Genomic DNA, 27,846 nt, shown 5'->3' with positions numbered 1-27,846 from the left:
TCGCTCCAAGCCGGGAGACGAGTGGTCTATGACTAGGAGGTCGTCCAGGTATGCTAGGATCGTGACCCCTTGGATCCTTAGCTTGGCTAGGATCGGAGCTAGGACCTTCGTGAACACCCGGGGGGCCGTAGCCAACCCGAAGGGAAGCGCCACGAATTGGAAGTGACGCGAAGCCACCATGAAGCGTAGATATCTTTGATGTGGCTGATAAATTGGAACATGAAGGTAGGCATCCTTTATGTCTATGGACGCCATGAAGTCGTCCTTCTGGAGTGTGGCAGCTGCTGACCGCACGGATTCCATCCGAAATGAGCGGATCTTTAGATATGCATTTACCATCTTTAGGTCCAAAATTGGCCTGACATCTCCATTGGATTTTGGGATGATGAATAGGTTGGAGTAGAAACCCAGCCCCTGTTCCAGGACTGGTACCTCTACTATTACTTCCTGGGAAAGTAGATGATCTAATGCCGATCTTAATGCGGCTCCCTTTTCCGGATCGTTTGGAATCCTCGACTTCTGGAAATGAGGAGGAGGAAACCTTAGGAAATCTAATTTGTAGCCTGTGGCCACGGAAGACCGTACCCACTCGTCGGGAATGCTGGCTTCCCAAATCTCTGAAAAGAGTCGCAGCCTTCCCCCCACCTTCGTGGGTGGGGGCGCCCCTTCATAAGGTTGGCTTGGGGGCTGGTTTTGCTGGTTTGCGAAACCACTGCCTTTTGCCTCTAACAGCCTGTCCTTGTGATTTGCTGTTGAAGCCGAAGTTTGCTTTTGCAGGAGGCCGTCGATACTGCTTGGCATTAGAGGGCCCCTGCCCAGGGGAATACTGTCGTTTAAACGCAGGCCCCTGAACCTTCTTCTTAGTTGGCAAGAGAGTACTCTTGCCGTTTGAAATGGTCTGAATGTATTTATCTAGGTCTTCTCCGAAGAGTCGTCCTCCATGGAAGGGGAACCCTACCAGGAGCTTCTTGCATGGGGGCTCAGCCTCCCAGCTTTTTAACCATAAGAGTCTTCTCATATGGATAAGGGATAACGATAAACGTGACGCTTGCTGGATAGAATCCTTGATTGCGTCTACCGTAAAACATATGGCCTTAGGGACATCCGAAAATTCTTCTGCCTGCTGGGCAGGAATAAGTTTAAGCATCTGCTTAAATTGATCCGATAATGCTTGAGCGACCCCAATCGCAGCCACAGCTGGCTGTACTACTGCCCCTGCAGTAGTGAAGGAGTTCTTAAGTAGTGCTTCCAAGCGCTTATCAACTGGATCCTTGAACACCTGTATGTTTTCTACAGGGCATGTTAACGATTTGTTAACACATGAGATGGCTGCGTCCACTGCAGGAGTAGCCCATCTTTTGGAAAATTTTTCTTCCATAGGATATAGGACAGAGAACTTCTTAGGTGGTAAGAAGATCTTATCTGGCTTGTTCCAATCTTGGAACAAAACTCCCTCTAATAGAGGATGGATCGGAAACACAGCATTGCTTTGAGGCGCCCTCAGTGAGCCCAAAGCTGAAACCGTCGATACCTGGAGATCTGGTACTGGCAAGTTGAATGCCCTATGGACCAAGTCCGACAATCCTTGAATCCACCAGCTCTCCCTCAGGGAGACTGCCCCAGACTCCTCTGTATCCGGATCCTCGATCCCTGAACCTACTTGGTCCTTGTCCAAGAGGTCGTCCAATTCCCCTGAGGAAAGGACCTCCTCTTCTGAGGGTCCGCGCTCGGGCGACGGAGATCTATTCCGCTTACTGCCCCGCATAGCTGCGGCTATCATTTTACCCATGCTTTTCTGCATCTCTTTTAAAGAGGTGAGTAATACCTCCTCCGTGACCATCTTAGGGTTGGACTGACCCGCGTCAGCTCCAGCCCCAGATCCCGATGGCCCCAAGGCTCCCTGTGGGGAAAGCAGCGGCATAGCTTTGTCCGAGACCTCAGACTCTCTGGGGGAATCCCCACCTCTTGTACCCTTGTTTTTTGATGCCATGGTACAATACCGAGGTACACCTGCTACTTATTGGTACCTGGGACTTATAAATAGTTAAATGCCCAAACACCTGTTTGGGGGATAAAAAAAATGCTTCCTCTCCCCTAGATGACAATTTTTTTTTTTTTTTTTTTTTAAATCTTTTTTTTTTTTTTTTCAAATCTAGGAAAGAAAAAACATTCTGTCCCCCTGAGTAGTATTGCAAGAAAAACTATGAGATGGAAAAGAAACAGCCTATTCCTAGGCTTGAAAACAGTCTTTCTGAAGACTGCAATATTCTTTCTGGCCACTGTGTGTCCTCGGCGCCCCGTGCTTGCCGTTCTGGTCTTTCCTCCTCAGTTCCAAAGTATTGAATGAGCTATATGGAACAAACAAGGAAGGGCCGCCCCTTCCTTAAGCCACTGACCCGCCCTTCCCCCCCAGCAATCTCAAACAGGAAATGCCCCTCCCGACAGGGGGGGGTGGGGTTGGGAGGAAGGGACCTCTCTGCTCCAGCAAACTGCAGCCTGCAGCCTGGAACCATGAGAAGGTCAGCGTCAGGCCGTGAGGAGGAAGACTGAATGGAGCATCGCCTGGAGGCTTGCAGGTAAGCACAGCTCTCTGACACACACATATACTTTTATATCACACAGGCCCCACTCAATGCTTTTCCAACACTACAAGGGAGGTCACATCTTATGGGGAATAATACATATAGAGCCATCCTATCTTTATGATATGTGACTAGTTTGCCAGATGCAGTGCATAACTTTAGGCATGTCCCCTGTGACCCCCCAGAAAAAACCTGCTAAGAACCAAGTTCCGCAAGTTTTCCCCTCACTTACCTGCTCCATGCCGCAGGACTTTGCCAAGCAAGAGGCCCAATCTTCCCCCATCTCGGTGGGGATGTCTAGACCTTCAGGCCCTGGGTTCCTATGAAGGATCCACTGTCCTGGGCCCATATAGCACTCTGGCAACAGAAACATTAGGCACCCAAAGGTTTCTAAGTTCTGGGCCCAGGGTCCAGCTCTCTAAAAAGAAAAGCATTATGGGCTATACCCCAAGGGTTTGGGGTACGGTTACTGACCACTTTAGCGCTGAGGCTTTTTTGGACAGAACCGGTTAGCTCACCTAATCCCAAGGATGTGGAGGCAAGCTAAACCATGACTAACACCTAAGACACTGGCGGAAAAACTGAGGTACTCCTCCTATGGGAGGGGGTTATATAGGGAGGGGCATTTCCTGTTTGAGATTGCCAGTGTCTACACCTGAAGGTACTCCATATAACCCATATAGTAATGAATGCCGCTCTGTGTCCCGTGATGTACGATAAAGAAAAGTATTTAGTCAGCCACCAATTGTGCAAGCTCTCCCACTTAAAAAGACGAGAGAGGCCTGTAATTGTCATCATAGGTATATCTCAACTATGAGAGACAAAAAAGGGGAAAAAAATCCAGACAATCACATTGTCTGATTTGGAAATAATTTGCAAATTATGGTGGAAAAATTCAAGTTAGGCTTACCGGTAACTTGTTTTCCAGAAGTCTTTCAGGACAGCACCTTGAGATATCATGATCCTCCCACTCCATCAGGAAACACCTTCTTTCATCCTTTTAAAAGGAGGCCCCTCCTTGCACTCCTCAGTTGTTATAGAGAAAACCTCCGGCCCCGGCTGGAACACACAAGCATATATGTTAGTCACAGCATAGTACATCACAAACAATAGGGCGGGTCGTTGCTGTCCTGAAAGACTTCTGGAAAACAAGTTACCGGTAAGCCTAACTTGAATTTTCCCGAGGCGTCTTTCAGGACAGCACCTTGAGAGGACCACAGAGACTTACTACCTTAAGGCGGGACGACAGCTTGTAGGACCTTCCTGCCAAAAGCCTGATCACTAGCTGAGGCGAGGTCCAACCTATAGTGTCGCACGAACGTGTGGAAACTTGACCACGTCGCTGCCCTGCAGATTTGCTCCGGCGTGGCACCAGCTCTTTCTGCCCAGGAAGTTGCGAGAGCTCTGGTCGAATGGGCACGATACCTTCTGGCGGAGTCAGGCCTGACTGTAAATAAGCCTCCCTGATAGCCAGCTTCAGCCATCTAGCTAGTGTTCCCCTAGATGCCTGCTGACCCCTTTTGTTACCCCCAAAAAGGACAAATAAAGAATCCGAGCGCCTAAACGGGTTTGTTATTTCTAAATAATACAACAAGACCCGTTTGACATCCAACATATGAAAAAATAATTCTTTTTCACCCGAAGGGTTAGAACAAAAAGTGGGAAGTACAATGTCCTGTACACGATTACTGTTAGAAGCCACTTTGGGCAAAAACTTAGGGTCAGTTTTAAGCACTACCCTATCTGAAAATATACATAAATAAGGCTCCTTTCACTGACAGTGCCTGCAACTCGCTGATCCTACGTGCTGAGGTAATAGCGATTAAAAATAAAGTTTTAAAGGTAAGGTTCCTAACTGAAGCTTCCCCTAAGGGTTCAAAAGGCTTGCTTGCCAAAGATCTCAAGACCACTGAGAGTTCCCACTTCGGGAAACCCTTTAACCTTGGTGGTCTAGACCTCAAAAGAGATCTAAAAAATCTCACCACCAATGGTTCTATGGCTACAGATCTTTCCAAAAAAACTGAAAGTGCGGATACCTGTACCTTAAGGGTGCTAACAGCTAAGCCCTTATCAGCCCCCTCCTGTAAAAATTCCAGGATAGATTTTAGTTCCCTAGGGTCCTGACTCGAAGAACTACACCAAGAGGAAAAAACTTTCCAAACCTTGGTGTAAATGGCTCGGGTTACTTTCTTCCTGCTGTTGAGTAAGGTGGAAACCAAGCGGTCGGAGAACCCCTTTCCACTCAGGATTTCCCTTTCAGAAGCCACGCGGTCAAGGACAGCCGTGCCACATCTGGGTGAGAAATTGGACCCTGAACTAGGAGGTCCTGCCTGAGGGGCAGGTGCCAGTAAGGCCTGGTTGACAAGGCTAGAAGCGTTGCAAACCATGCCCTCTTGGGCCAGAATGGGGCTATGAGAATGACCGGCACACTTTCTCTCTGAACTTTCCTCAGAACTAGGGGAATTAGCTGAAACGGGGGGAAGGCAAAGCAGAGGCGGAAATCCCAGGGATGCGACAGAGCGTCTACCCCTAGGGACCCATCCCCCCGACTCAGAGAAAAGTATCTTCCTACCTGGGAGTTCTCCCTCGAGGCAAATAAGTCTACCTCTGGGAGACCCCACCTGCTGGTGATCTCTGAGAAGACCTCCGCATTCAGGGACTACTCTGACTCCCGAATCTGGTGTCTGCTTAAGAAATCCGCCACCGTATTGAGGGACCCCTTTAGGTGTAGGGCTGTCAAGGAGAGCAAATTGCTCTCTACCCAGGAGAGAATCTCTGTGGCAAGGGACAGAAGCGAAGGGCTTCTTGTACCCCCCTGCCTGTTCAAGTATGCTACTGTTGTAGCGTTGTCCGATAGGACCTGAACATGATGGCCTCTGAGAAATGGAGCAAACTCCACTAGTGCCAGGGCCACCGTCTTTAGTTCCCTCCAATTTGAGGAACGCAGGGCTTCCTCCCTTGACCACCTCCCCTGTGAAAATTTCTCTTCTAGGTGCGCTCCCCATCCCCAGGCGCTGGCATCCGTGGTGAGCCTTAGTCCCACGGGGAAGGACCACTCCAGACCCTCTGCAAGCACTCGCTGGTTTTTCCACCAGTAAAGGGATCTTACTACCCGGGCAGGTATTTTTACCCGGGTGTCCAGAGAACTGGTTTTCCGATCCCATGTCTTTAAGAGAAAAGCCTGCAGGGGCCTGAAATGTAACCTCGCCCATTGGACCGCCGGCATGGTGGAGGTCAAAATTCCTAGGGATGCCATTACCTGTCTGACCGTCAAAGACTGATGGGACTGAAGCAACCGAACAGTGTCCAAGACCTTGGATGCTTTTTCTGGGGGGGAGAAAAATTCTCTGGTTCCGCGAATCCACCTGGTATCCCAGAAAACGAATCTTCTGAGAAGGAACCAGGGCGGATTTTTGAAGGTTTAAAATCCATCCTAGGGATTCCAAATGGGTTCGCGCCAGAGAAAGATCCCTCAACAATTTTTCCTCTGAGGGAGCAAAGAAGAGGAGGACGTCCAAGTAAGGGATGACTGCTATTCCTTGTAGCCGCAGCGGGGCTAAGGCTTCGGCCAGCACCTTCGTAAAAATCCGAGGTGATGATGACAGCCCGAAGGGGAGGGCCCTGTACTGGAAGTGCTGAACTTGACCCCCCATCTCTACCGCCAGTCTGAGTAACGTCTGGGACTGAGGGGAGATAGGTAAGTGAAGGTACGCATCCCTCAGGTCTATCGACGCCATGTAGCAATCTGGCGTCAGTAGATTCCGGATTGAGAATATTGAATCCATTTTGAATCTCCTGTACAGGACACATCTGTTTAAGGGCTTTAAGTTTAATATCAGCCTGAACTTCCCCGTAGGTTTCCTTACTAGGAATACATGGGAATAGAACCCTCTGCCCTGTTCTACTAGGGGAACCCTGACCAACACCCCCTGCTGTTGAAGTTCCAACAACGAGGACTTTAGCGCTACGTACTTCACTGGATCCCTTGGGGCCTGGGTGACCAGAAATCTCTTTGGCGGGGTTTCTGAGAATTCTATAGCGTATCCCTGAGCTAGAGTGGTCAGTATGTACTGGTTGTTTGATACAGCTGACCACTGCGGAAGGAACCCCTGTAACCTCCCACCTACCCTCAGGGTCGAGTCATTGCGGCTTATTGGCCGGCGCAGGAGGATGGAAAAGGACTCCCTTTCTGGTTTGTCTAACCAGAACTCTAAGTTGCGTGCCACACAGGTGGTAGCCATGGCAGGCTTGAGGTTAACCATAGACTGCCAGGCTTTTTTAAGGAGAAGATCCATTTGCTTATCCATCGGGTCCTTCAGGATCCCCATATCCTCAAAGGATAAGTCTGTGGACCTAGACACCTGGGAAAAAGCTGCGTCGAGTTTAGGAATTTTGTTCCACACGACTGATGGATCTTCTCCAAAGGGAAACCTCCTTTTGTGGGATTTTGAAAAAAACGGTTTCTTTTCTGGGTCCTGCCATTCCCGCAAGATTGTTTCGGAGATGACCGGGTGAACTGGAAATGTACGCCCCTTGGGCTCGCAGAGACCGGCATACATGCGATCGTGCAGGCTTAAGTCCCTCTTTTCCTCACTGAGACCTAAAGTGGCATAAATAGCCCTGAGGAGGCCATCCACATCCTCCAGGAACAACTTAAATTTTGAGGGAGGCTCTATTTCTTCCTCATTTTCTGAGTCCTCACTAGAGGGGGCCTGAGGCTGACTATCCCTGGACCCCTCGTTATCAGAGGGCCTAGGAGCCCACCCTGTCTCCTGAGAAGACTGTGATGTGGAGGGCTGAGAAATGGTGACAGGAGCTAGCGACTCTCTCATAGTCTGAAAGGTGGCCAAAAGCTCATCTTTGACAGAAGCCATCAATTCCTCTCTGACTGAGGCTGACTCCTTCTGTACTAAGGCTGCTATACATGCCTTACACCAAGGCTTCTTCCAACTTTCCCCCATTTTCTCCTTACAAGAAGGGCATCTCTTTTTTTTCAGGTTTGACCTAAAAAAAAGGAACAGGGAGAGAAGAAAAAAATATAGGGGGATCCAGCATGAGACCCGGTCTCAATAAACAAACCTGACCCTCCCCCTCACCTAGGTGCACTTAGGAAACAAAAGGTGTCCACCCGTGCCCTGACAGGCCCCCATGCCACTGGAGGGAAAAAAGTGAAGAGACCGAGAGAGAAATCCCAAAAAGGAGAGAACCCTCACCCCTGGGGAAAACAGACTCACGTTGCTGCTTCCCGCCGAGGTCCTGCTGGTGCCCGTGCCTGTCTCCACCGCTGATGCATCTGCAGTCTCCATCGCAGGAATCAGCGTTTCTCTGTGGCATCCACGGCGCTTCCCGGACTCCAATAGCGCCGCTGCGCCGGACCAGGAAGCGGAAGTAGGCTCCAGCGTCCGCCCTACCCCTCCTCCTGGCGCGCCGGAAATGACGCGCCTCTCCGGCGACCAGGCTACGCCAAAATGGCGACGCCCCGCAAACACGAGGCACCTTACGATCGCCGAAGGCTGGCTCCACTGAGCACCGGGAGAGAGAGGAGCCCGACTACCATCACCGCCGCGCGGGTGGTACGGGAGAGCGGACAGTCCCTGAAAAAAAAAAAAGGTAAGAGGAAAGAGTCCCTTTCTCAGGCAGCACCTGAGACATCAGACCCTTCCCAAGAAGATGCTCCCTCCGGAGGAGGAAACACAAAAACTGAGGAGTGCAAGGAGGGGCCTCCTTTTAAAAGGATGAAAGAAAATGTTTCCTGATGGAGTGGGAGGATCATGATATCTCAAGGTGCTGTCCTGAAAGACGCCTCGGGAAATAAGTATTTGGTCACCTAGAAACAAGCAAGATTTCTGGCTCTCACAGACCTGCATCTTCTTCTTTAAGAGGCTCCTCTGTTCTCCACTCATTACCTGTATTAATGGCACCTGTTTGAACTTGTTATCAGTATAAAAGACACCTGTCCACAACCTCAAACAGTCACACTCCAAATTCCACTATGGTGAAGACCAAAGAGCTGTTGAAGGACACCAGAAACAAAAAATTGTAGACCTGCACCAGGCTGGGAAGACTGAATCTGCAATAGGCAAGCAGCTTATTGGTGTGAAGAAATTAACTGTGGGAGCATTAATTAGAAAATGGAAGACATACAAGACCACTGATAATCTCCCTCGATCTGGGGCTCCACGCAAGATCTCACCCCGTGGGGTCAAAAGGATCATAAGACCGGTAAGCAAAAATTCCAGAACCACACGGGGGGTCCTAGTGAATGACCTGCAGAGAGCTGGGACCAACGTAAAAGGCTACCATCAGTAACGCACTACGCCACCAGGGACTCAGATCCTGCAGTGCCAGACATGTCCCCCTGCTTAAGCCAGTACATGTCCGGGCCCGTCTGAGGTTTGCTAGAGATTGTATGATCCAGAAGAGGATTGGGAGAATGTCATATGGTCAGATGAAACCAAAGTAATACTGTTTGGTAGAAACACAACTCGTGTTTGGAGGAGAGAGAATGCTGAGTTGCAACCAAAGAACACCATACCTACTGTGAAGCATGGGGGTGGCAACTTCATGCTTTGGGACTGTTTCTCTGCAAAGGGAACAGGAGGACTGATCCATGTACATGAAAGAATGAATGGATTTATGTATCGTGAGATTTTGAGTGCAAACCTCCTCCCATCAGCAAGGGCATTGAAGATGAAACATGGATGGGTCTTTCAGCATGACAATGATCCCAAACACACCGCACAATTGGTGGCTGACTAAATACTTTTTTGAATATATATATATATATATATATATATATATATATATATATATATATATATATATATATATATATATATATATATATATATATATATATATATATATATATATATATATATATATATATATATATATATATCTTATCTTGGGCCATGCTCCCAATTATTTACACTATCACTATAATATGTACAACATATAGATACTTTGATGTTGTTCTGTCACAGATTAATACTTGAGTCGATCATATAAGATTTTTTCATTCATTCATTAACAGAACATAATTTTCCTCTGCACATCCTTTAGGTCTCGCACATATATATATTTTTTACGTATATTTCAACTTCCGAGTTTATACTACATGGTGTGTTTCAGGTTAAATCTTTATCATCGTTTTTATTATGCACATATGTTGTTTTTGATCGTGCAGGTGCTCTTCTGATCTTGAGTTGTTTCGGATTCAATTAGGCATTCATTATTCGAATGCAGTGCAGAGAGGTCACGATTGGTTCAGAGACCTCTGATGCCCTGTATTTATATATGCTTTGAATCCCACACACCTCAGCTATGAGTAAGCATCTAACCTTGATGTGAAACGCGTTAGGAATTTGCCCCTGCATAGCCACTTTTTGTTTTTGACTGTGCTTTGTATGATTTTTGCATAATTTTGCAATTTTTTGGATTTTATTCTTTGCCATTTTTTTTTTTTTTAATAAGGATTCGCTTGTCAGTGTGCGGCAGTCCAGGATGTCTTCTCCTTTCCCCCCTGGGAAAGCGCTTCTAGGGAGTTATCCAATGCGGGGAGGAGCCACGAGGGACCCCAAAAGAGGATGATCGGGGCCACACTGTGCAAAACTAACTGCACAGTGGAGGCAAGCATGACATGTTTGTTATTTAAAAAAAAAAAAAAAGTACAAATCAAACCTTTAGTATCACTTTAAGGTTAAACAACTTTTCTTCAAATTTTTGTAAATGGTTGCGTGTCTTATTAAATGCCCTTTCGTGGAAAAAAGTTATCTCCATCGTGGGGTCACCGGTACAGCATTTGTACATTGAAATCATATCCTCTTAAGGGTCTAGTCTCAAGAGAATAAAGTTCAGTGCTCGTAACCATTCCTTATAACCAATGTCCTCCAGTCTATTCATTTTGTTACCCTTCTCTGGACTCTCTCCTTAGAACTGATGCCCAGAACTGGACGGCATACTCCAGGTGCGGCCAGAACAGAGGATTGTAGAGTGGGAGAATTATCGTTTTATCTCTGGAGTCAAATCGCTTTTTTAATGCGTGCCAATATACTGTTTTGCTTGCAGCAGCATGCCATTGCTGAGCCTGTCATTTTCTAGGACCCCCAGGTCCTTTTCCATCCTAGATTCCCCCAGAGGTTTCCCCCCCTAGTGAGTAGATTGCATTCATATTTTTGCCACCCAAATGCATCATTTAATATGTTTCTACAATAAACCTCATTTGCCATGTAGTTACTCACCCCATTAATTTGTTCAGATCTTTTTGCAAGGTTTCCAAATCCCACAAAGAAGTTATTGCCCTGCTTAGCATCATCTGCAAATACAGGGATTCAGCAGTTTATCCCATCCTCCAGGTCGTTTATGAATTAGATTAAAATAGGATTGGTCCCAGGACAGAACCATGGGGGACCCCACTTTCCACCGCGAACCATTCAAGGTACTCATTTATCACTACCCTCCGAACTCACCCCTGTAGACAGTTTTCAATCCATGTACTCACCCTATGGTCCACCTTATTTTGTACAGTAAACATTTATGGGGAAACGTATCAAAACTTTTTGCAAAATCCAGCTACACCACGTCTACGGGCCTTCCTTTATTTAGATGGCAGATCACCACCTCATCAAAGGTTAATAGATTGGTTTGGCAAGATAGATTCTTCATGAATTAATGCCGATTATTGCTAATAACGTTGTCATTACTAAAATCTTGTATATATAGTCCCTTATCCCCTCCAAGAGCTTGCATACAATGGATAGGCCAACTGGTTTGTAATCCCTGGGATGCATCTTGGCCCTTTTTAAATATTGGTGCTACATTAACTTTTCTCCAGTCAGCTGGTACCATTCCAGTCAGTAGACTGTTCGTAAAAAATAATTTATTGAAAACCTTTACCATTGGGGGCGTGGCCTGAAGCGGCATGGTGTAGGATGCTTTAGCTGAAAGCTCCGCAAGCCATTAATCTTATTTTCAGCAACCCTCGAGTTATCCTACCTGTTCCTGTCGCCTGTTTCATTCCTGGGGCACAGCACATCCCAAGATGTCGCCCCCCAAATGGGCATCTGAAGCTATCAGCAAATGAGAGAAGATGGCGCTGAGCCTGAACAAGCTGCTGGAGACAGGTACTTGAGACTATCTCACAAGTGCCACATCACAGTGCCAGACCACCCTGACTTCTAAAATTGAGGAGGTGAAAGCGGAACTCTCCCTGCTCAGGCATGATTTCCAGAAGTTGCGTGACCGTGTATCAGAGACTAAGACGGATCAGCCAAGTAGTGACAAATTGCCCCCACTGCAGATCTCCATTAAGCAATTACAACATCAGCTCCACTCAGTCATGCAAAAGCAGGATGACATGGAGAACAGGCTGAGACGCTGCAACCTTCGCTTTGTGGGTCTGCCTGAGGGTGCGAAGGGCACAGATCCACAGACATTCTTGGAAAACCTGCTCACCACCTTTTTAACCTCCTTCGTCATGGAACGTGCTCACCGTCTTGGCTGCCAGACCCCCTTTCTAGTGGTGCCCGCCCCCCCCCCCCATGCACCTTTATAGCTAAATTCATGAACTTCAGAGAACGAGACGTCAGTCTCAGGTTATCCAGGGAAAAAGGTAATACATCATTCCACAATGGGAAGGTGGCAGTCTATCCAGATTTCTCCGCTGAGCTCCAGCGTCGCCGCAAAGTCAAGCGCCAGCTACGGTTCAAGAACCTGAAATACGTGATCCGTGTACCTGGCTGGCCTCACCTGACCCACGACACCTGGCAAACCACCATGTTTTCTAAAGCTGCTTCCCCCATTCCCTTCACCCCCTCCTTGCTGTGAAATGGAACATTTTCCCCTTCATATTAGGCTATGTTCCACAGCATGCCCGCACCCCCCAGCTGGGCCCCCTGCACTGTGGCAGGCTTTTCAGCGATTGTCTCCCCCAGCACCAGAACAGTGCTTGAGTTGTACTTTTTTTTCCTTTTGTTTGGATCATATCCACCATTCAAGATGCGTTTCCCTGGCCAGCGGTCACCTCCCTGCTGTACTTCAGAAACTCTGGTTGAGTTTTTTTGGGCTGGCCCAGTGCCTGCATAGAAATGTTAAACAGCAATTGTTCTCATATACCTCAGAAATTATGTTCACAGCTTTGGCTTCTTCACTCTTACAATGCAGTAACCGCTAGCTATATGGTTATGTTGTGTAGAGGCTTTGCTAGTCTCTGCCGATTGGTGGACACCCTGGCTCAATGCTAATCGATAGTCCATGATTTTTACTGTCCTGTGTTGTCTGCTCTGGGCCTACGTCCGTGGGTGTCCATTCCACACTATGACACCTATAAAATGAGTGACATTAAACGTTAGAGGAATGTGTGTCAGACCCAAACCGCACCGCAGTCCTCTCTCATATAAAAACCTTCACCATCTCTCCGTCTTTCGTAACCAAATTCCATTCATCATGGAACCGTGGTATACAGATCATCAAAAAAAAAAAAAAAAAAAAAAAAAAAAAAAAGGGGAATAAATGTGGCAGTGTTTTAATGTAAAAAGTTTTATAAGCTATAGGCACCGTGTGTGTGATTTACTTTTTCATATTACTGGGTTTAGTGACACTAATACCCCCAACCATTATATAATTTTCTGAAAACAGAGACCACCTAAAGAATTTGGGGTAGTTCCAATTTTTTATGTCACATAATAGAAGCAAAACAGTGTATAAAACGCAACATTTCAGTAAACACTAAAGTAAAATTTAAGGGCACACAACACAATTTACAATTTTTTTTGTAAAATAAAAGATGAACTTGCACCGAGTAAATAGATGCCAAACACGACAATCACTAAAATTGCGTGAAATAACGAAAAAAGGTCAATATCCTATATTTTCAATAGGTGATGTTTTAAAAGCCCCTACAGGTGCTACACATCAGTTGAGCGTTGCCCATAAGCTCTGGTGATAAAATGATTGATCTCACTCTGGCATGTGCAATGACATTCAGCACAATTGCAGTTTTATTTTTATGTAGGCAGGCTCAAATTATGATTTTTTTTTTATTTTTACTTATGGTTTTATTGCCATTACATAGGGGGGGGGCAATAGTCCCTCTTTCTGGGGGGGGGGGGGGGACAAGTGTACAAGGAGAGGGGCAGGAGAGAAAAAGTAGTACACACAGCGAGGGGGCAGTCTGTACAGACAGTCTCCATCACTTGCCGACTGTCATTGTCCGCTTTAAAATATAAATTGTCTGCTTTTTTTCTATATTTTAAAGCGCAGAGAAGGAGCTGTCATTCAGGCTTGCCACTGAAACAAAAGGGGTGGCGTCCAGTATCTCTACCAGGTGACCCCGGCCCTTTGTTTACTTTAGTGGCAGGCCCGAATGACCGCTCCTTTTTGGCGCTATAAAGTATGTATATATATATATATAAAAAAAAGCCGACGACAGTCAGCTTCAGCTTTATGAATCCCCGTTGACAGATGAGTGGCTGGTTGTTACGACTTCAGCTCCTAAAGCTGATGACATGGGTCTTTCATCCTTAAAAAAAAAAAAAAAAATGATTTTCAAGGAAGCGGATGAAAACGGATATAAATGGATAATCATCCATTTTTCCATAAGACTGCCTGCATGTCCATTTTTCATCTGTCAACGGATGGATAAAAAACAGATGAACAGTCCATATGCGTGAAAGCGGCCTTACTTAGAGCCTTAGGACCCACCCTTTTGCGATTCACCATTCTAATATTGCAACTCAGGAGCCTAGCATTGTTCTTAGTTTTACCAAATAATAATTTCTGCAAAAACATTACATGGAAAAAATCCCCCCCCCCCCTTCTTTCAGATTACCATTGTTAGAACTGCAAGGCTACGCAAAGCAATGTTATATTTGGTTTTCCTTTGTAAAGATAATTTTTTTTAGAAAGAATGCATAAAGGTTAGAAGACGTTGTTAAGAGGCTTGAACATCCATCTGGTTAAAAAGAAGGGGAAACTGAAGACCAGGTGGCAGCCATGCAAATCTGAGAAACCAGTGCATGGTGCTGAAAAGTTCCATGAAACATCAACCGATCTGGTAGAGTACATACAACTCAAAAAGGGATAGGAGGGAACCCTATCCTTTAGACCAGGGTCTCCAAACTTTCTAAACAAAAAAGGTCAGTTACTGTTCTCCAGGCTTTTGAGGGGGCCAGTAGGAGTAGAAAATGCCCCAGCATTAGTACAAGTAAACAATGCCCCATTATTGGTTTTAATAGGAGGAATGGTGCACCATTATTGGTGTCAGTGAATGGAATGGTGTCCCACAGAGCTGCACGATTCTGGATAAAATGAGAATCACAATTTTTTTCTGCCTAGAATAAAAATCACGATGCTATTACGATTCTCGGTATAAAATCTTTTGCATTATGCAAAAAAATACGGCTAACTTTACTTTATTTTTTATTCATTGAACAGTATTTTTTTCCCAAAAAAGGCGTTTTAAAAAAAGACAGCTACGCAAATACAGTGCGACATAGAATATTGCAACAACCACCATTTTATTCTCTAGGGTCTAAAACAAATAAATGTTGGGGTTTCTAAGCAATTTTCTCGCAAAAACAAACTGATTTTAACTTGTAAGCAATAAGTGTCAAAAAAAGGCTTAGTCTTTAGTGGTTAAAAAAAAAAAAAAAAAAAAAAAAAGGACCTAACTAAAAGAACCGAATGATACAATGTTTTTTTTTTTTTTTTATCTCAGCGCTGAGCAACTTCGCTGACTTTTTTTCTTTGACAGCTGTGAGCAGAGAACGGCTCCGCAATTCTGGAATTGCTGGATTAAGATCGTGAGGGGGATGTTGAATTGAGATTGTGTTTTTTTTTTTTTTTTAACGATCTTGAAGCTCTAGTGCCCCATCATTGGTGTCTTAGGATCTTGAGGGGGAACCCCACGCCAAAAACACACACACACAAACACACCCCACACGGTGTCCAGAAACCATACCAGACCCTTATCCAAGCATGTAGCGCTGCAGGTCAGGAAAGGCGAACGCACCCCCACCCCAAAGCACCTTTTTGCAGAGGTGATACTAACAAGACACTTTTTGTCTTCTGAAGGGCAGATACAAGCATGTTAAGAGCCAAAAGAGAAAAGGGGCGTGTACAGGATGTGAACTGTGTGACTCCTACACAAGAGCCTTACTAGAGGAATGAGAGGCCAACAGTCTGAAACTGAATAGCCAAGATGTGACTTTTGATGGTATTCAAAACCAGAAGTTGATCCAGATTAGACTGTAGAGAGGATAGGCTGCATCCCATGGAGAATTCAGGATGAAATTTCCTTGCCTGTCACCAAGTAAACCAACGTTCCAGATAGATTGAATGACTTGACTGTTGTAGTTCCAGGTCCTAAAGTACACAAGCCTAACGACCAAGAGCAGGATGGTGTACTGGCTTTTGGAACAGAAGGTTCAGGTGATTCAGGAGGGCCCATGCAAAGTCTGCCAGGAGTATGTCCAAGTACCATGTTCTCCTGGATTAATCTGGTTGATGAAATCCACAGAATGCCCTCAACCTCTGTCATGTGGAGCAGATAAGGGAGCATTAGGAAGAGCAGAATGCAATTGTACCGATCTCAAGGCATCAGAGATTAAACTATGAAGACCTGATGGTCTATAGACCTGGCAACAACTCTGCCCAGTCTTTGAAATCTGGACACTTTAAATTCCATGTTCAGTGTCCCCCACCTGTGACAAGTGTCTTAAAATGCATCCCACCATTCTGCCCATTGCCCTGAATCCAGACATGAATGACAGAAAGTCCGGCAGCTAGTTTTCCACACCAGGGATGTGGATGCCAGACAGGGTGCGAAAGTCAAGTGTGATTCCTTTAAAGCAGGGGTCTCCAAACTGTCTAAGCAAAGGGCCAGTTTAATGTCCTTCAGAGTTTGTGAGGGCCGGACAGTGGTCAGTGGGAGTCAAAAAGGTCCCGACATCAGTGGGAAAAATGAACGCCCTATTGTTTCAGTGGGAGTAACTGTGCCCCGTTTATTGAGTCCCATTGTTGGTGTCATTAGGAAGAATTGTGACCCATCGATGAGGTCATTGGACCCCTTTGTTAATGTCATTGGGCCCCATTGTTGGTGTCAGTAGGAGAAAATATCCCCTATTGTTGGCGTCAGTGAATGAAATAGTGCCCCAAGGGCTGGATAAAAGCAAGCAAAGGGCCGCATCTGGCCCCCCGGGCCGCACTTTGGAGACCACTGCTTTAGAGCCACGATTTTGGTGCCTCATTGATGGTTAATACAAGTCATGTCCATGGCATTTTCTGAGTGGATGCTCATTCGATGCCCTTGCAATCGAAGGGTCATGGGTTGAAGGGACCACCGAATCACCATGAGCTCTCGGATATTGATGGGTAGATGGATTCAGAATAGGCCAGACTACTTCATTTGGATTGAGAAACGTAGAGGTCTGTGAAGAAGACTTGAAAGCAATCCTCATTTGGTACAGGGGAAATGAGATGGAGATGAACTGCAGCAATATCTGCCCACCTTAATCAAAAGAGGGAAGTTTGAAAAAAAAAAAAAAAGTGGGGAAAAGGCAAAAAAAAAAGTGAAAAACTTTATGTTTGTAGCCCCTAAAAGAGAACACTCTGGACTCAGATGCCTGAGACTGCCTGAATCATCCATTGGGATTGAGCTAGGATCATGGACCATGCACCAAGTCCAGATAGCAATGGTCTAACAGACTGACATGGAAGCAACCGCAGGTGTCATGGTAAAACCAACTAGAAGAGAGCCTTAAAAAAGGGACCTCTAATCTCTTGTCCATGAGATTATCCACTACAAGGCTTTGAGGGTCCTGTTAGGACAAAAAAATGGAAGATCTACCACAGGAACTGCCCCACTTTTGCAAGAACATTTCCTCACTAGGATATTTAAGTAAAGCATTTTGCAAGAATAAAAATCTTCTCCGGGTGAGACGAGTGGACTGAAAAAGCCTGAACTGGTTTTGACAATCTTCGTGACCCCATTGCTAGGGGGTGAGCAGACTTTGGCTGTTTTAAAGCTTAGGAGTAACAGCCAGCATCAATTAGGGGAGCAATGGTATACTTAAAGGATCACTAAAGGACATTTTTTTTTTTTAAATAGCTTCCTTTACCTTACTGCAGTACTGGTTTCTTGTCCTTATTGTTTGTTTTTGCTTTGACGTTGCTGTAATTCTGCTCTGATCTCCACACTTCCTGGTTGTCCGTTTCCTTATAACCACAGCACTGGGAGCTTTTCACGGTGGTCTAAGCTGTCATTGCTGTGTGTCTAAAACTTAAAGGATCACTAAAGGAATTTTTTTTTTTTTTGCTGAAATGACTGTTTACAGGGTATAGAGAGACATAATAGTTAACTGATTCCTTTTAAAAATGATTAAAAATAGATAAAAAACAATCATAATGTGCCTCCTAGATGCAAAATCGAAACTGAAACTAGTTTAGTCTTTGCATGTTATTTCAAGCCTCTGTGCTGGACAGTGCCATAGAGCAGTGTTTCTCAACCCCAGTCCTCAAGGCGCACCAACAGGTCATGTTTTCAGGATTTCCCTTAATTGAAACAGCTGTGGTAATTACTAAGGCAGTGAAACTGATCGAATCACCTGTGCAAAATAATGGAAAGCCTGAAAACATGACCAGTTGGGGCGCCTCGAGGACTGGAGTTGATAAACAATGCCATAGAGAGTCATGGCTAGGAAAACGAAACTAAAGTCTCCCATGACTTTTTTCATAAGGAGCCAGACAACCAGAAGTGTCCACAACAGAGCAGTATTACAGCAACAAAGCAAAAACGAACAATGAGGACATGAAACCAGGACTGCAGTAATGTAAAGGAAGCTAAAAAAAAAAATCCTTTAGTGACCCTTTAACAGAACCAATCAGATTAATTTTAAAAACAAAACACTGCCCTGGATTTGTTTGTTTTTGTTCTGTGTGTCTCTCTAGTTCACAGGAACATGAAACCAGTTTAAAAGTGAAACTAACCTGCAGGCACATTATGATTGATTTTTATCTATTTGTAATCATTTTTAAAAGGACTCAGTTAACTTTTAGGTCTCTATACCCTGTAAACAGTCATTCCAGCAAAACATTTTTTTTCCTTTAGTGACCCTTTAAGATCACTTGTGACCCCTGTAATCTATGTTCTCTAAAAGTCCTAAAATAATGCCCAGCATTCCAGCACCTGAGCAAGAAATGCAACAATTTAAAATCACTGGCAGATGCCTTCAATACATGGAGTAGTAACAAGAAATTAAGAGCAAGTTGACTGGGAGAGGGTGGCAAAAGCATATGACAGCCATAGTTCCCAAACGCTCAAGGAACTTCGCATGGGAGTCTTTGCTGGACATAAGTTCGTTAAGCATCAACGCGGTCATGCAATCTCTCACCCCCTGGAAGGGGACAGATTTTTTTTTTCCAGGCTTGGGCAATTGTTCTGGCTGACTGAAATAAGTAACAAGCTTCCGCTGAGGGGCGAAAAGGACCGGCATGAGACAATGCAATAAGGCAAACTTGGCTTCTTTTGGTATAGGGTGGTGAAGCAAAGTAAATAAGAAGCCAAATACACGGCACCAGAAACTAAAATAGCCACAGCCCCAAAAACGGTGGTCATTGGAGGATTTATTGGCATGGGCAATGTGGGTCGGAACACAACACCAATGTAAAAGCACCTTATATGCTGTCTCTAAAGTGGTTGTGTTATATAAGCATTTGACCACAGAGGACCAGGCCCCCGCTCCAGTCATCCAACGCCATCTCAGTTGCCAAGTCTCGTTACCACTAAGAATAAAAGGTTGTTGGTGATAGGAAGCAGGGGGTAAAACAAAAAAAGAAATGGAGGAAATGAGGCCAGTGGAGAACCGTGCAGAATCCCAAACTTGTAGGCTATGATGTATAAGTGGACTCAGTAACGCTGGGCGAAGATTATGAGGGAGCCAGGAGGAGGGATGGCACGGTGATGGGAGCGCAGTTGGGCAATTCCAGGAGTGTCCACAGGGGAACATCTACCGAGGCATGAAGCAGGGATAATTGGGAAATCTGGGCCAGATAGTATTTAACCATGTTCAGAACCCCCAGACACCCCTGTAGCCTATGTGTCAAGAGGGTCGCTTGGGAGATCCTAGGACGTTTGTTGAAGTTTGTTAGCCCAAATAAACCTCTAAATTCTATTCTGAAAAAAATGTGGCAGAACCAGCACCTGAAGGGTATGAAAGCAATATACACTTTTGGGCAAAAATTTACATTTTTACAGCGTTAATCCAGCCTATCCAGGAAAAGTGTGGGACACAGACAATTTTCATAATTCAAAAAGGCACTGGTTACAATCTCATTGATGCAAAGAGGAAACTGGTGGGGCATTACTCTACGCCACCACACACTGCGAGAGCAGCAGGGGAAAAAAAAAAAAACACATTAGAACATTGCCATTTAATAATGTGACCTTCCCTAAGGTAACAACAAATGGTGCTGTAGTGCAGAAACCTTGGGGACTACTTGTGAAAGGGACTCTGCTTGTGAAATTAATGAAAGCTATAAAGCCAGCCAGGCTCAGGCTGTACATGAAGCCTCAATGTCCACCCAAAGGTAAAGCTGACCTCTCATAAGAGAAATATGGGATGACCACTTTCTAAAAATGACAGTTGCCGGTCATGCCCAAGATCTAGCTTCAACACTGAGTCACAGATCAGAAAAAAAAAAATTCAAACTGTTCTGACATTAAATTACAGAATGTTTATATCAGGGATCCAGAAAATAACGAAGACCGACACAGTGAAGTAATTATTAACAAAAGGAGGTAAACACGTATATCTCTTGCAATGCCCCCCCAAGAACACAGCACTCTAAACTGCCACATGATTCAACTGTCTAATGCTAGAGGCTCTACTGCCCACTAAATTGTTAGCATTTGACAAAGGGGGGCCTTTAAGCAGAACTAAAAACTTTCCTATGCTTTTCGGCAGAGGAACGTGCAATCTTAGGCATTGTTTAGATTTATAGTTTCCATGGTGCTGCACATGTGATTAGCTATGACACCAGCCATTTGAGGGCTTTATTTGGTTTAGTTCAGCACATTGTCAACTGACAGTTATCACACAGGCAAAAGGGAAAAGGAGCTAGACACCAACAAATGGCCCAATCACGGTGTATAGAGGATCGGATTTAGCTATCCCTCCTCCCAAGCTACACGTCTCTGTGTGCTAGGCTCGCCAAAAATCACAATTCAAAAGGTTTGTGGCCTAGGATACAAGGGATATCCACAAATACCGATTTGAAGACCACTACACTTCAGTCTGTTTGCTCTTAAACACTTGTGAGGTTCACTTAATGCTTTTAAAAAACACAGTTTAGTATCCCCCTGAATTTGTTTACTTTCCATGCAGAATTTTCACAGCCCAATCCTCTTTCCCCAAAAGTAATATTCACTTTTGGAATATAATTAAATAGTAATATGACTAGTAGATTTAGTGCATATACTTACTGAAATGATGGTGGCCGAGAATCTCCAATTCCTCCTGTTCTTTCAATCGGTGGAGGCAAATCAGACTGATTATCAGCACAGACAGAGCCACTATCTGATTGCGAGCCATCAGCAGATACAAGCTGTTAAGACAAACCAAATTTCAGAAAACATGAATGGTTGCGTTTTTATAAAATATGAATTTCAGATTTGCAAAATTCAAACATCTCCCACAGCCCTTACTATAATAATGTTTTTGCCACCACCATGTGGTGAAACCAAGAAATTTGTTCTGAATTGCTCAGCCACAGCTTAACTACCAAGGTAGTTCAACAAAGACATTAAATGCCTTCTCTGGTGACAGCATCAAGAGAATATCCAATTTCATAAAGGTATTTTTTAAACTTACTACAACCCCAATTCCAAAAAAGTTGGGATGTTGTGTAAAATCAACATAAAACAGAATGCAACGATTCTGCAATCTCAGATTCTTTCACAATAGGAAAAATGAAAGCATATTGGACCGGACTAGTTCAGTACATGGCACAAATTTTTAGGTTTATTATTTAACATTCATGTTGGAGGAAGCAAGATCACATATGGGAAATTTTGGCATGCATCTTATAGTGCCTTTTTTTTTTTTGGTCACTCAGTCTGCAGCGGGATAAGTGAGACTCCCTCTAATACAATCACTATTCAGCAAGTTTTTCCTTAACATTTTCCCTCCCACATTATATATACCATCCAACCCATGTCATTTATATATTCAAGGTTTTTTGATGTGATCATACATGAGGTTATGGATGGCTAGGTTTTGAAGTGGTGGCAGGGAGAACAGGATTCAGATTTCTTTTGTGCCGTTTTTGTATTTTTGATTGTTTTGTTACATTGGACTGGATTAGTTCAGTGGTCCCTTTGTCTGCAGCGGGATAAGTGAGACTCCCTCAATAACATCACTATGGCACAAACTTCATGTCATTGTTTAACATCCTTGTTGGAGGAAGTGAGATCGCAAATGGGAACCATTATTATGTAATTATGTTCCTTAACCACTTCCCGACGGCCGTACGACTATATACGGCCGCCGGGTGGCTCTACTTCTCTGGGAGGCCGTGTTTTTACGGCCGCCCCTTTTCGCGTTCCCCGCGCGCGCTCCCGAGCGCGCAGCGGGGAACTGCTGTGCTGGCCGTGTCCCTTGGACACAGCCAGTCACAGATCGCCGTGAACGGCCAATCGGAGCGGCCGTTTCCTAGGCGATCTGTGCGGCCAATGAGAGATGATTTCATATGTTTACATATGAGATCATCTCTCATTCCCGGCTCTCGCAGACAGCGGTGCTGTCAGGGGAGAGAGGAGACGGATCTGTGTCTCTTGTACATAGGGACACAGATCGGTCACCCCCCCCCCCCCCAGTCACCCCCCCTCCCCCACAGTTAGAACACTAATTAGGATACACATTTAACCCCTTCCTCACCCCCTAGTGTTAACCCCTTCCCTGCCAGTCACATTTATACAGTAATTAGTGCATATTTATAGCACTGATTGCAGTATAAATGTGAATGGCGCCAAAAATGTGTCAAAAGTGTCCGATGTGTCCGCCATAACGTCGCAGTCCCAATAAAAATCGCAGATCGCCGCCATTTCTAGTAAAAAAAAATTTTTATACAGTAATTAGTGCATATTTATAGCACTGATTGCAGTATAAATGTGAATGGCGCCAAAAATGTGTCAAAAGTGTCCGATGTGTCCGCCATAACGTTGCAGTCCCAATAAAAATCGCAGATCGCCGCCATTTCTAGTAAAAAAAAAAATTATACAGTAATTAGTGCATATTTATAGCACTGATTGCAGTATAAATGTGAATGGCGCCAAAAACGTGTCAAAAGTGTCCGCCATAACGTCGCAGTCCCAATAAAAATCGCAGATCGCCGCCATTTCTAGTAAAAAAATAAAAATAATAATAATAATTCTGTCCCTTATTTTGTAGGCGCTATAACTTTTGCGCAAACCAGTCGCTTATTGCGATTTTTTTTTTTTTTTTTTTACTAAAAATATGTAGAATACGTATCGGCCTAGACTGAGGATAAAAAAAAACGTAAAAAAAAAAAATTGAGCTATTTATTATAGCAACAAGTAAAAATATTTTTTTTTTTTCAAAATTGTCGCTCTATTTTTGTTTATAGCGCAAAAAATAAAAACCGCAGAGGTGATCAAATACCACCAAAAGAAAGCTCTATTTGTGGGGAAAAAAGGACGTTAATTTTGTTTTCGAGCCACGTCGCACGACCGCGCAATTGTCAGTTAAAGCGACGCAGTGCCGAATCGCAAAAAGTCCTCTGGTCAGGAAGGGGTTTAAGTGCCCAGTAAGGAAGTGGTTAAGAGGTGCAAGATTTGACATCAAGCTTTGGTCAACTATAGCACATTATATATTTTTTTTCTAACACCCTAGAGAATAAAATGACGGTCATCGCAATACATTTTGTAACACCGTATTTGCGCAGCGGTCTTACAAGCGCACTTTTTTTGGAAAAAATTCACTTTTTTGAATTAAAAAATAAAACAATAAATTTGGCCCAATTTGTTTATATTGTGAAAGATAATGTTACGCCGAGTAAAATGATACCCAACATGTCACGCTTTAAAATTGTGCCCGCTCGTGGCATGGCGTCAAACTTTTACCCTTAAAAATCTCGATAGGCGACGTTTAAAAAATTCTATAGGTTGCATTTTTTGAGCTACAGAGTAGCTCTAGGGCTATAATTATTGCTCTCGCTCCAACGATACCGTTTTCATATGCGGGCGCTACTCGCGTATGCGTTCGCTTCTGCGCGCGAGCTCGTCGGGACGGGGCGCTTTAAAAAAAAATATTTTTTGTTTTCTTATTTATTTTTATTGATTTTATTATTTTTTACACTAAAATAATAAAAAAAAAATATATCACTTTTATTCCTATTAAAAAGGAATGTAAACATCCCTTGTAATAGAAAAAAGCATGACAGGTTCTCTTAAATATGAGATCTGGGGTCAAAAAGACCTCAGATCTCATATTTAGACTTAAATGCAAGAAAAAAAGGAAAATTTGTCATTTAAAAAAATAACAAAAAAAATTGGCTCTTTAAGAGGCTGGGCGGGACTGACGTTTTGACGTCACTTCCGCCCAGCAAAGCTATGAGGACGGGTGGGGGCCATCTTGCCCTCACTCAAGTCCTCACACACCAGGCAGCAGCATCCGATCTCCTCCGCCGCTACCGACGGCTCCGGTAAGCGGCGGAGAGCACGGAAGAGCGGCGGGAGGGCCCCTCTCCCGCCACCGATAACGGCGATCTCGCGGCGAATCCGCCGCGGAGACCGCCGTTATCAATTACACGGCCGCCCACTGTAAAGATGGATACCTCAGTTGTGGCAGCAGCTGCTGCCGTTACCGAGATATCCATCTTTAAAAAGAGGACGTATATATACAGTGGGCGGTCGTTATGTAAAAATATAGTATTATATTAACCACTTATTTGTGATTTACATATATAAAAAGTTGCTGTTTTTTTAATGAGCTCTACACTTGATATCATTCACTAATGATCATTTAGACCAGGGATATGCAATTAGCGGACCTCCAGCTGTTGCAGAACTACAATTCCCATGAGGCATAGCAAGACTCTGACAGCCACAAGTATGACACCCAGAGTCAGAGGCATGATGGGACTTGTAGTTTTGCAACAGCTGGAGGTCCGCTAATTGCAGATCCCTGATTTAGACCATTATATGAGCCTATTATATCAACTTTTAAGCCATATATGTTCATTTCACAACACCTTATATCACAGTAAACAAATAGTGTGTGATTTTTGTGACATCTTATATGTCCGTGTGTGTTTATATACATACTGATACACAATTTTTTCCTATTTCACATTCATTTATTTATTTTTGTACTGTCAAATACTTTATTAAATTTATGGTATACACACACATCACTTTTTTCACCATATTGGTTATAATATATATTTGTTTCACACATGGTGTTTTTTTTTTTTTATATCATCTTTTATCACTAGTATGAGATTTTATTTATTTAATCCCATACACGATAGTATTCCATGTGTGACACATCAGGGTTCATCAAAGTGTTCTATTGACCAACGATCACCTGTGGGTTAACTGGTGAAACGCCCCATTCACCTTTTTCCCCTCTTTTTAAAATACAGGTTTTTGTCACTGTTCACTAGCTACGAGTAAGCATCACATGATGTGAAACATGTCAGCCACCTTTTTCCATTTGTTCACTTCATCGCTTTGGTTGTTTTTTGGATTTTATTTGTATAATAAAGACATCGTTTTAAGGAGAGCGGCAGTCCAGGACCTTTTTTCTATCCAAAAATGAAAGCATACCAAAAAGTGGAGAATACCATTTTAGTAAAATAAAAAAATAAAAAAGTACTTTGATGGCAAAGTACAACCCTAATTCCAAAGATGTTGGGGCAGGACCCATGTTCATCAGGGTATAGCATGCCCTCTCTTTCCAGTTGCTGGAGTTTTGAGAGAAGAAAATGGTCTTTGGAGCATCTCTAAACAAAAAAATACAACAAAGATTTTCAATTGGTGATAGGTCTGGACTGCCGACAGGCCAGTTAAGCACCCAGAACTGAGTCCCACATTTGCCAAAAAGAATGTCAACATTTTCTTTCATCTGAACACAGTACAGTTTTCCACTTTGCAATAGACCATTTTAAATGAGCATTGGCCTATAGAAGACAGTGACATTTCTGGATCATGTTCAGATATGCCTTCTTTGTACACGTGCTTGAGCTTAACTTTTTGGATGGCACAGTGAACTGTTCACATCTGTCAACAAAAAGCAATTAAACTTGGTGCTGCTTCCATATACTTAATCATATTTGCTAAATCATATACATCTAAATATAAAAAAAGTGTCAGTGCATCAAATAGTCCATCAGTGCAGACAAAGTGCCAGTGTTGATCCTTTGTGAAAATCCAAGGTGCAACTCCGTGCGCCCCTCCTAAAATCAATTGAATGTGGCTCCTTACTTCTCCTCTGAATATAGGGTTCTCAGCAAGGTTTTGGTATGCAATTCAATCAAGAGAAAGATTTCCATAGCATAATACGGTTTGATTTATTGAAGGTTTAAAAGCAATTACACCGACAAAAATTCAAGCTTGGACTGGGATCACCGCCGTGGTGTGCGTTCCAGATATGGTGTTGCCAACTCGTCACAGCTGGCATGCCGCAGAAGTGATCCCAGTCCAAGTACATGCTTGAATTTTTCACAACTTTGTAAGTGTAACTGCTTTTAAACCTTCAATAAATCATACAGTGCCATGCCTTCTTGAATCATACTGTTGAGCAGGGATTTCAGGAGGGGAGCATGGCCTGGCACCTTGGATTTTCACAAGAATGAATCAACACTGGCACTTTAGATTTAGATGTATACGATTTAGCATTTGTGATTAACCACTTCCCTACCAGCCCATAGTAAAATGACGTCCACAAAGAACTTCTGCCGTTCAGAGTGGACGTCATATGACGTCCTGGGCTTTCCGGGTGGATATCTGAATGATGCCTGCAGCTAAGAGGCATCATTCAGATATCCTTCTAAACTGCCGGCGATTCTGCACAACGTAAGAACGATCATAGCGGCGGTTCCGCCGCTAGATCGTTCTTACAGGCGGCGGGAGGGGACATCCCCCCCCCTCCCGCCGCCATCCGGTGCTTCTCCGGGCTCTCCCGTGCCATCGGGGGCCCGGAGAACGAATCGTCCGGCGCTCGCAGGAAGCATAGAGATGACTGGTGACCAGATGGTCACCAGTCATCTCTATGACCGTCGGAGGACCCGGGCGCGATGTGATGACGTCACGCCCGGGTCCCCGTAAGTAAACAAAGCCGCGATTGCGGCTGCTAAGCAACCACAAGCATGAGATCGGTGAATTTTTTTTCACCGATTTCATGCTTTCCAGCCTGGAGGAGAGATGTGGGGTCTTATTGACCCTGCATCTCTCCATAAAGAGTACCTGTCACACACATTCCTATTACAAGGGATGTTTACATTCCTTGTAATAGGAATAAAAGTGATAAAAAAAAATAAAAAATTTAAAAAAAAAATGTAAAAAAAGAAATAAATATATATAAAAAAAAAAAGAAATAAAAATTTATTTTTTTAACGCCCCTGTCCCCGGTAGCTTGCGCGCAGAAGCGAACGCACACGCAAGTCCCGCCGACATATGTAAACGCTGTATAAACCACATATGTGAGGTATCGCCGCGTGCGTTAGAGTGCCAGCAACAATTCTAGCACTAGATCTCCTCTGTAAATCTAAACTGGTAACCTGTAAAAAATGTCAAATCGTTGCCTATGGAGATTTTTAAGTACCGAAGTTTGGCGCCATTCCATGAGTGTGCGCAATTTTAAAGCGTGACATGTTAGGTATCTATTTACTCGGTGTAACATCATATTTCATATTTTACAGAAAAATTGGGCTAACTTTACTGTTTTTAAATTTTTTTAATTCATGAAACAATTTTTTTCCCAAAAAAAGGCGTTTGAAAAATTATTGCGCAAATACCGTGCAAGATAAAAGGTTTCAATGACCGTCGTTTTATTCCCTAGGGTGTCTGCTAAAAAAAACATATATAATGTTTGGGGGTTCTGCGTAATTTTCTAGCAAAAAAATTATGATTTGTACATGTAGGAGAGAAGTGCCAGAATAGGCCTGGTATGGAAGTGTGTATAACTGCCCGGTATGGAAGAGGTTAAAGGGTCACTAAAGGAAAAAAAAAATGTTTAGCTGAAAT

The 27,846-nt window shown here is 44.0% G+C and overlaps 1 protein-coding gene across 3 annotated transcripts in view; it reads right to left on the bottom strand.

Annotated features, from left to right (window-relative positions):
• Window positions 1–27,846, bottom strand: part of DVL3 (dishevelled segment polarity protein 3) — a 190,045-nt gene that overhangs the window by 96,120 nt on the left and 66,079 nt on the right. For all 3 annotated transcript variants that reach the window (XM_040349745.1, XM_040349743.1, XM_040349744.1), the window contains exon 3: window positions 21,064–21,185. In XM_040349745.1, coding sequence (XP_040205679.1) covers window positions 21,064–21,185 — 122 coding nt within the window. The remainder of the gene's footprint in view (window positions 1–21,063; window positions 21,186–27,846) is intronic.

The sequence above is a fragment of the Rana temporaria genome, chromosome 4 (genome assembly GCF_905171775.1).
Source record: "Rana temporaria chromosome 4, aRanTem1.1, whole genome shotgun sequence".
Taxonomy (NCBI): domain Eukaryota; kingdom Metazoa; phylum Chordata; class Amphibia; order Anura; family Ranidae; genus Rana; species Rana temporaria.
This window is presented reverse-complemented; position numbering and strand designations above follow the sequence as displayed.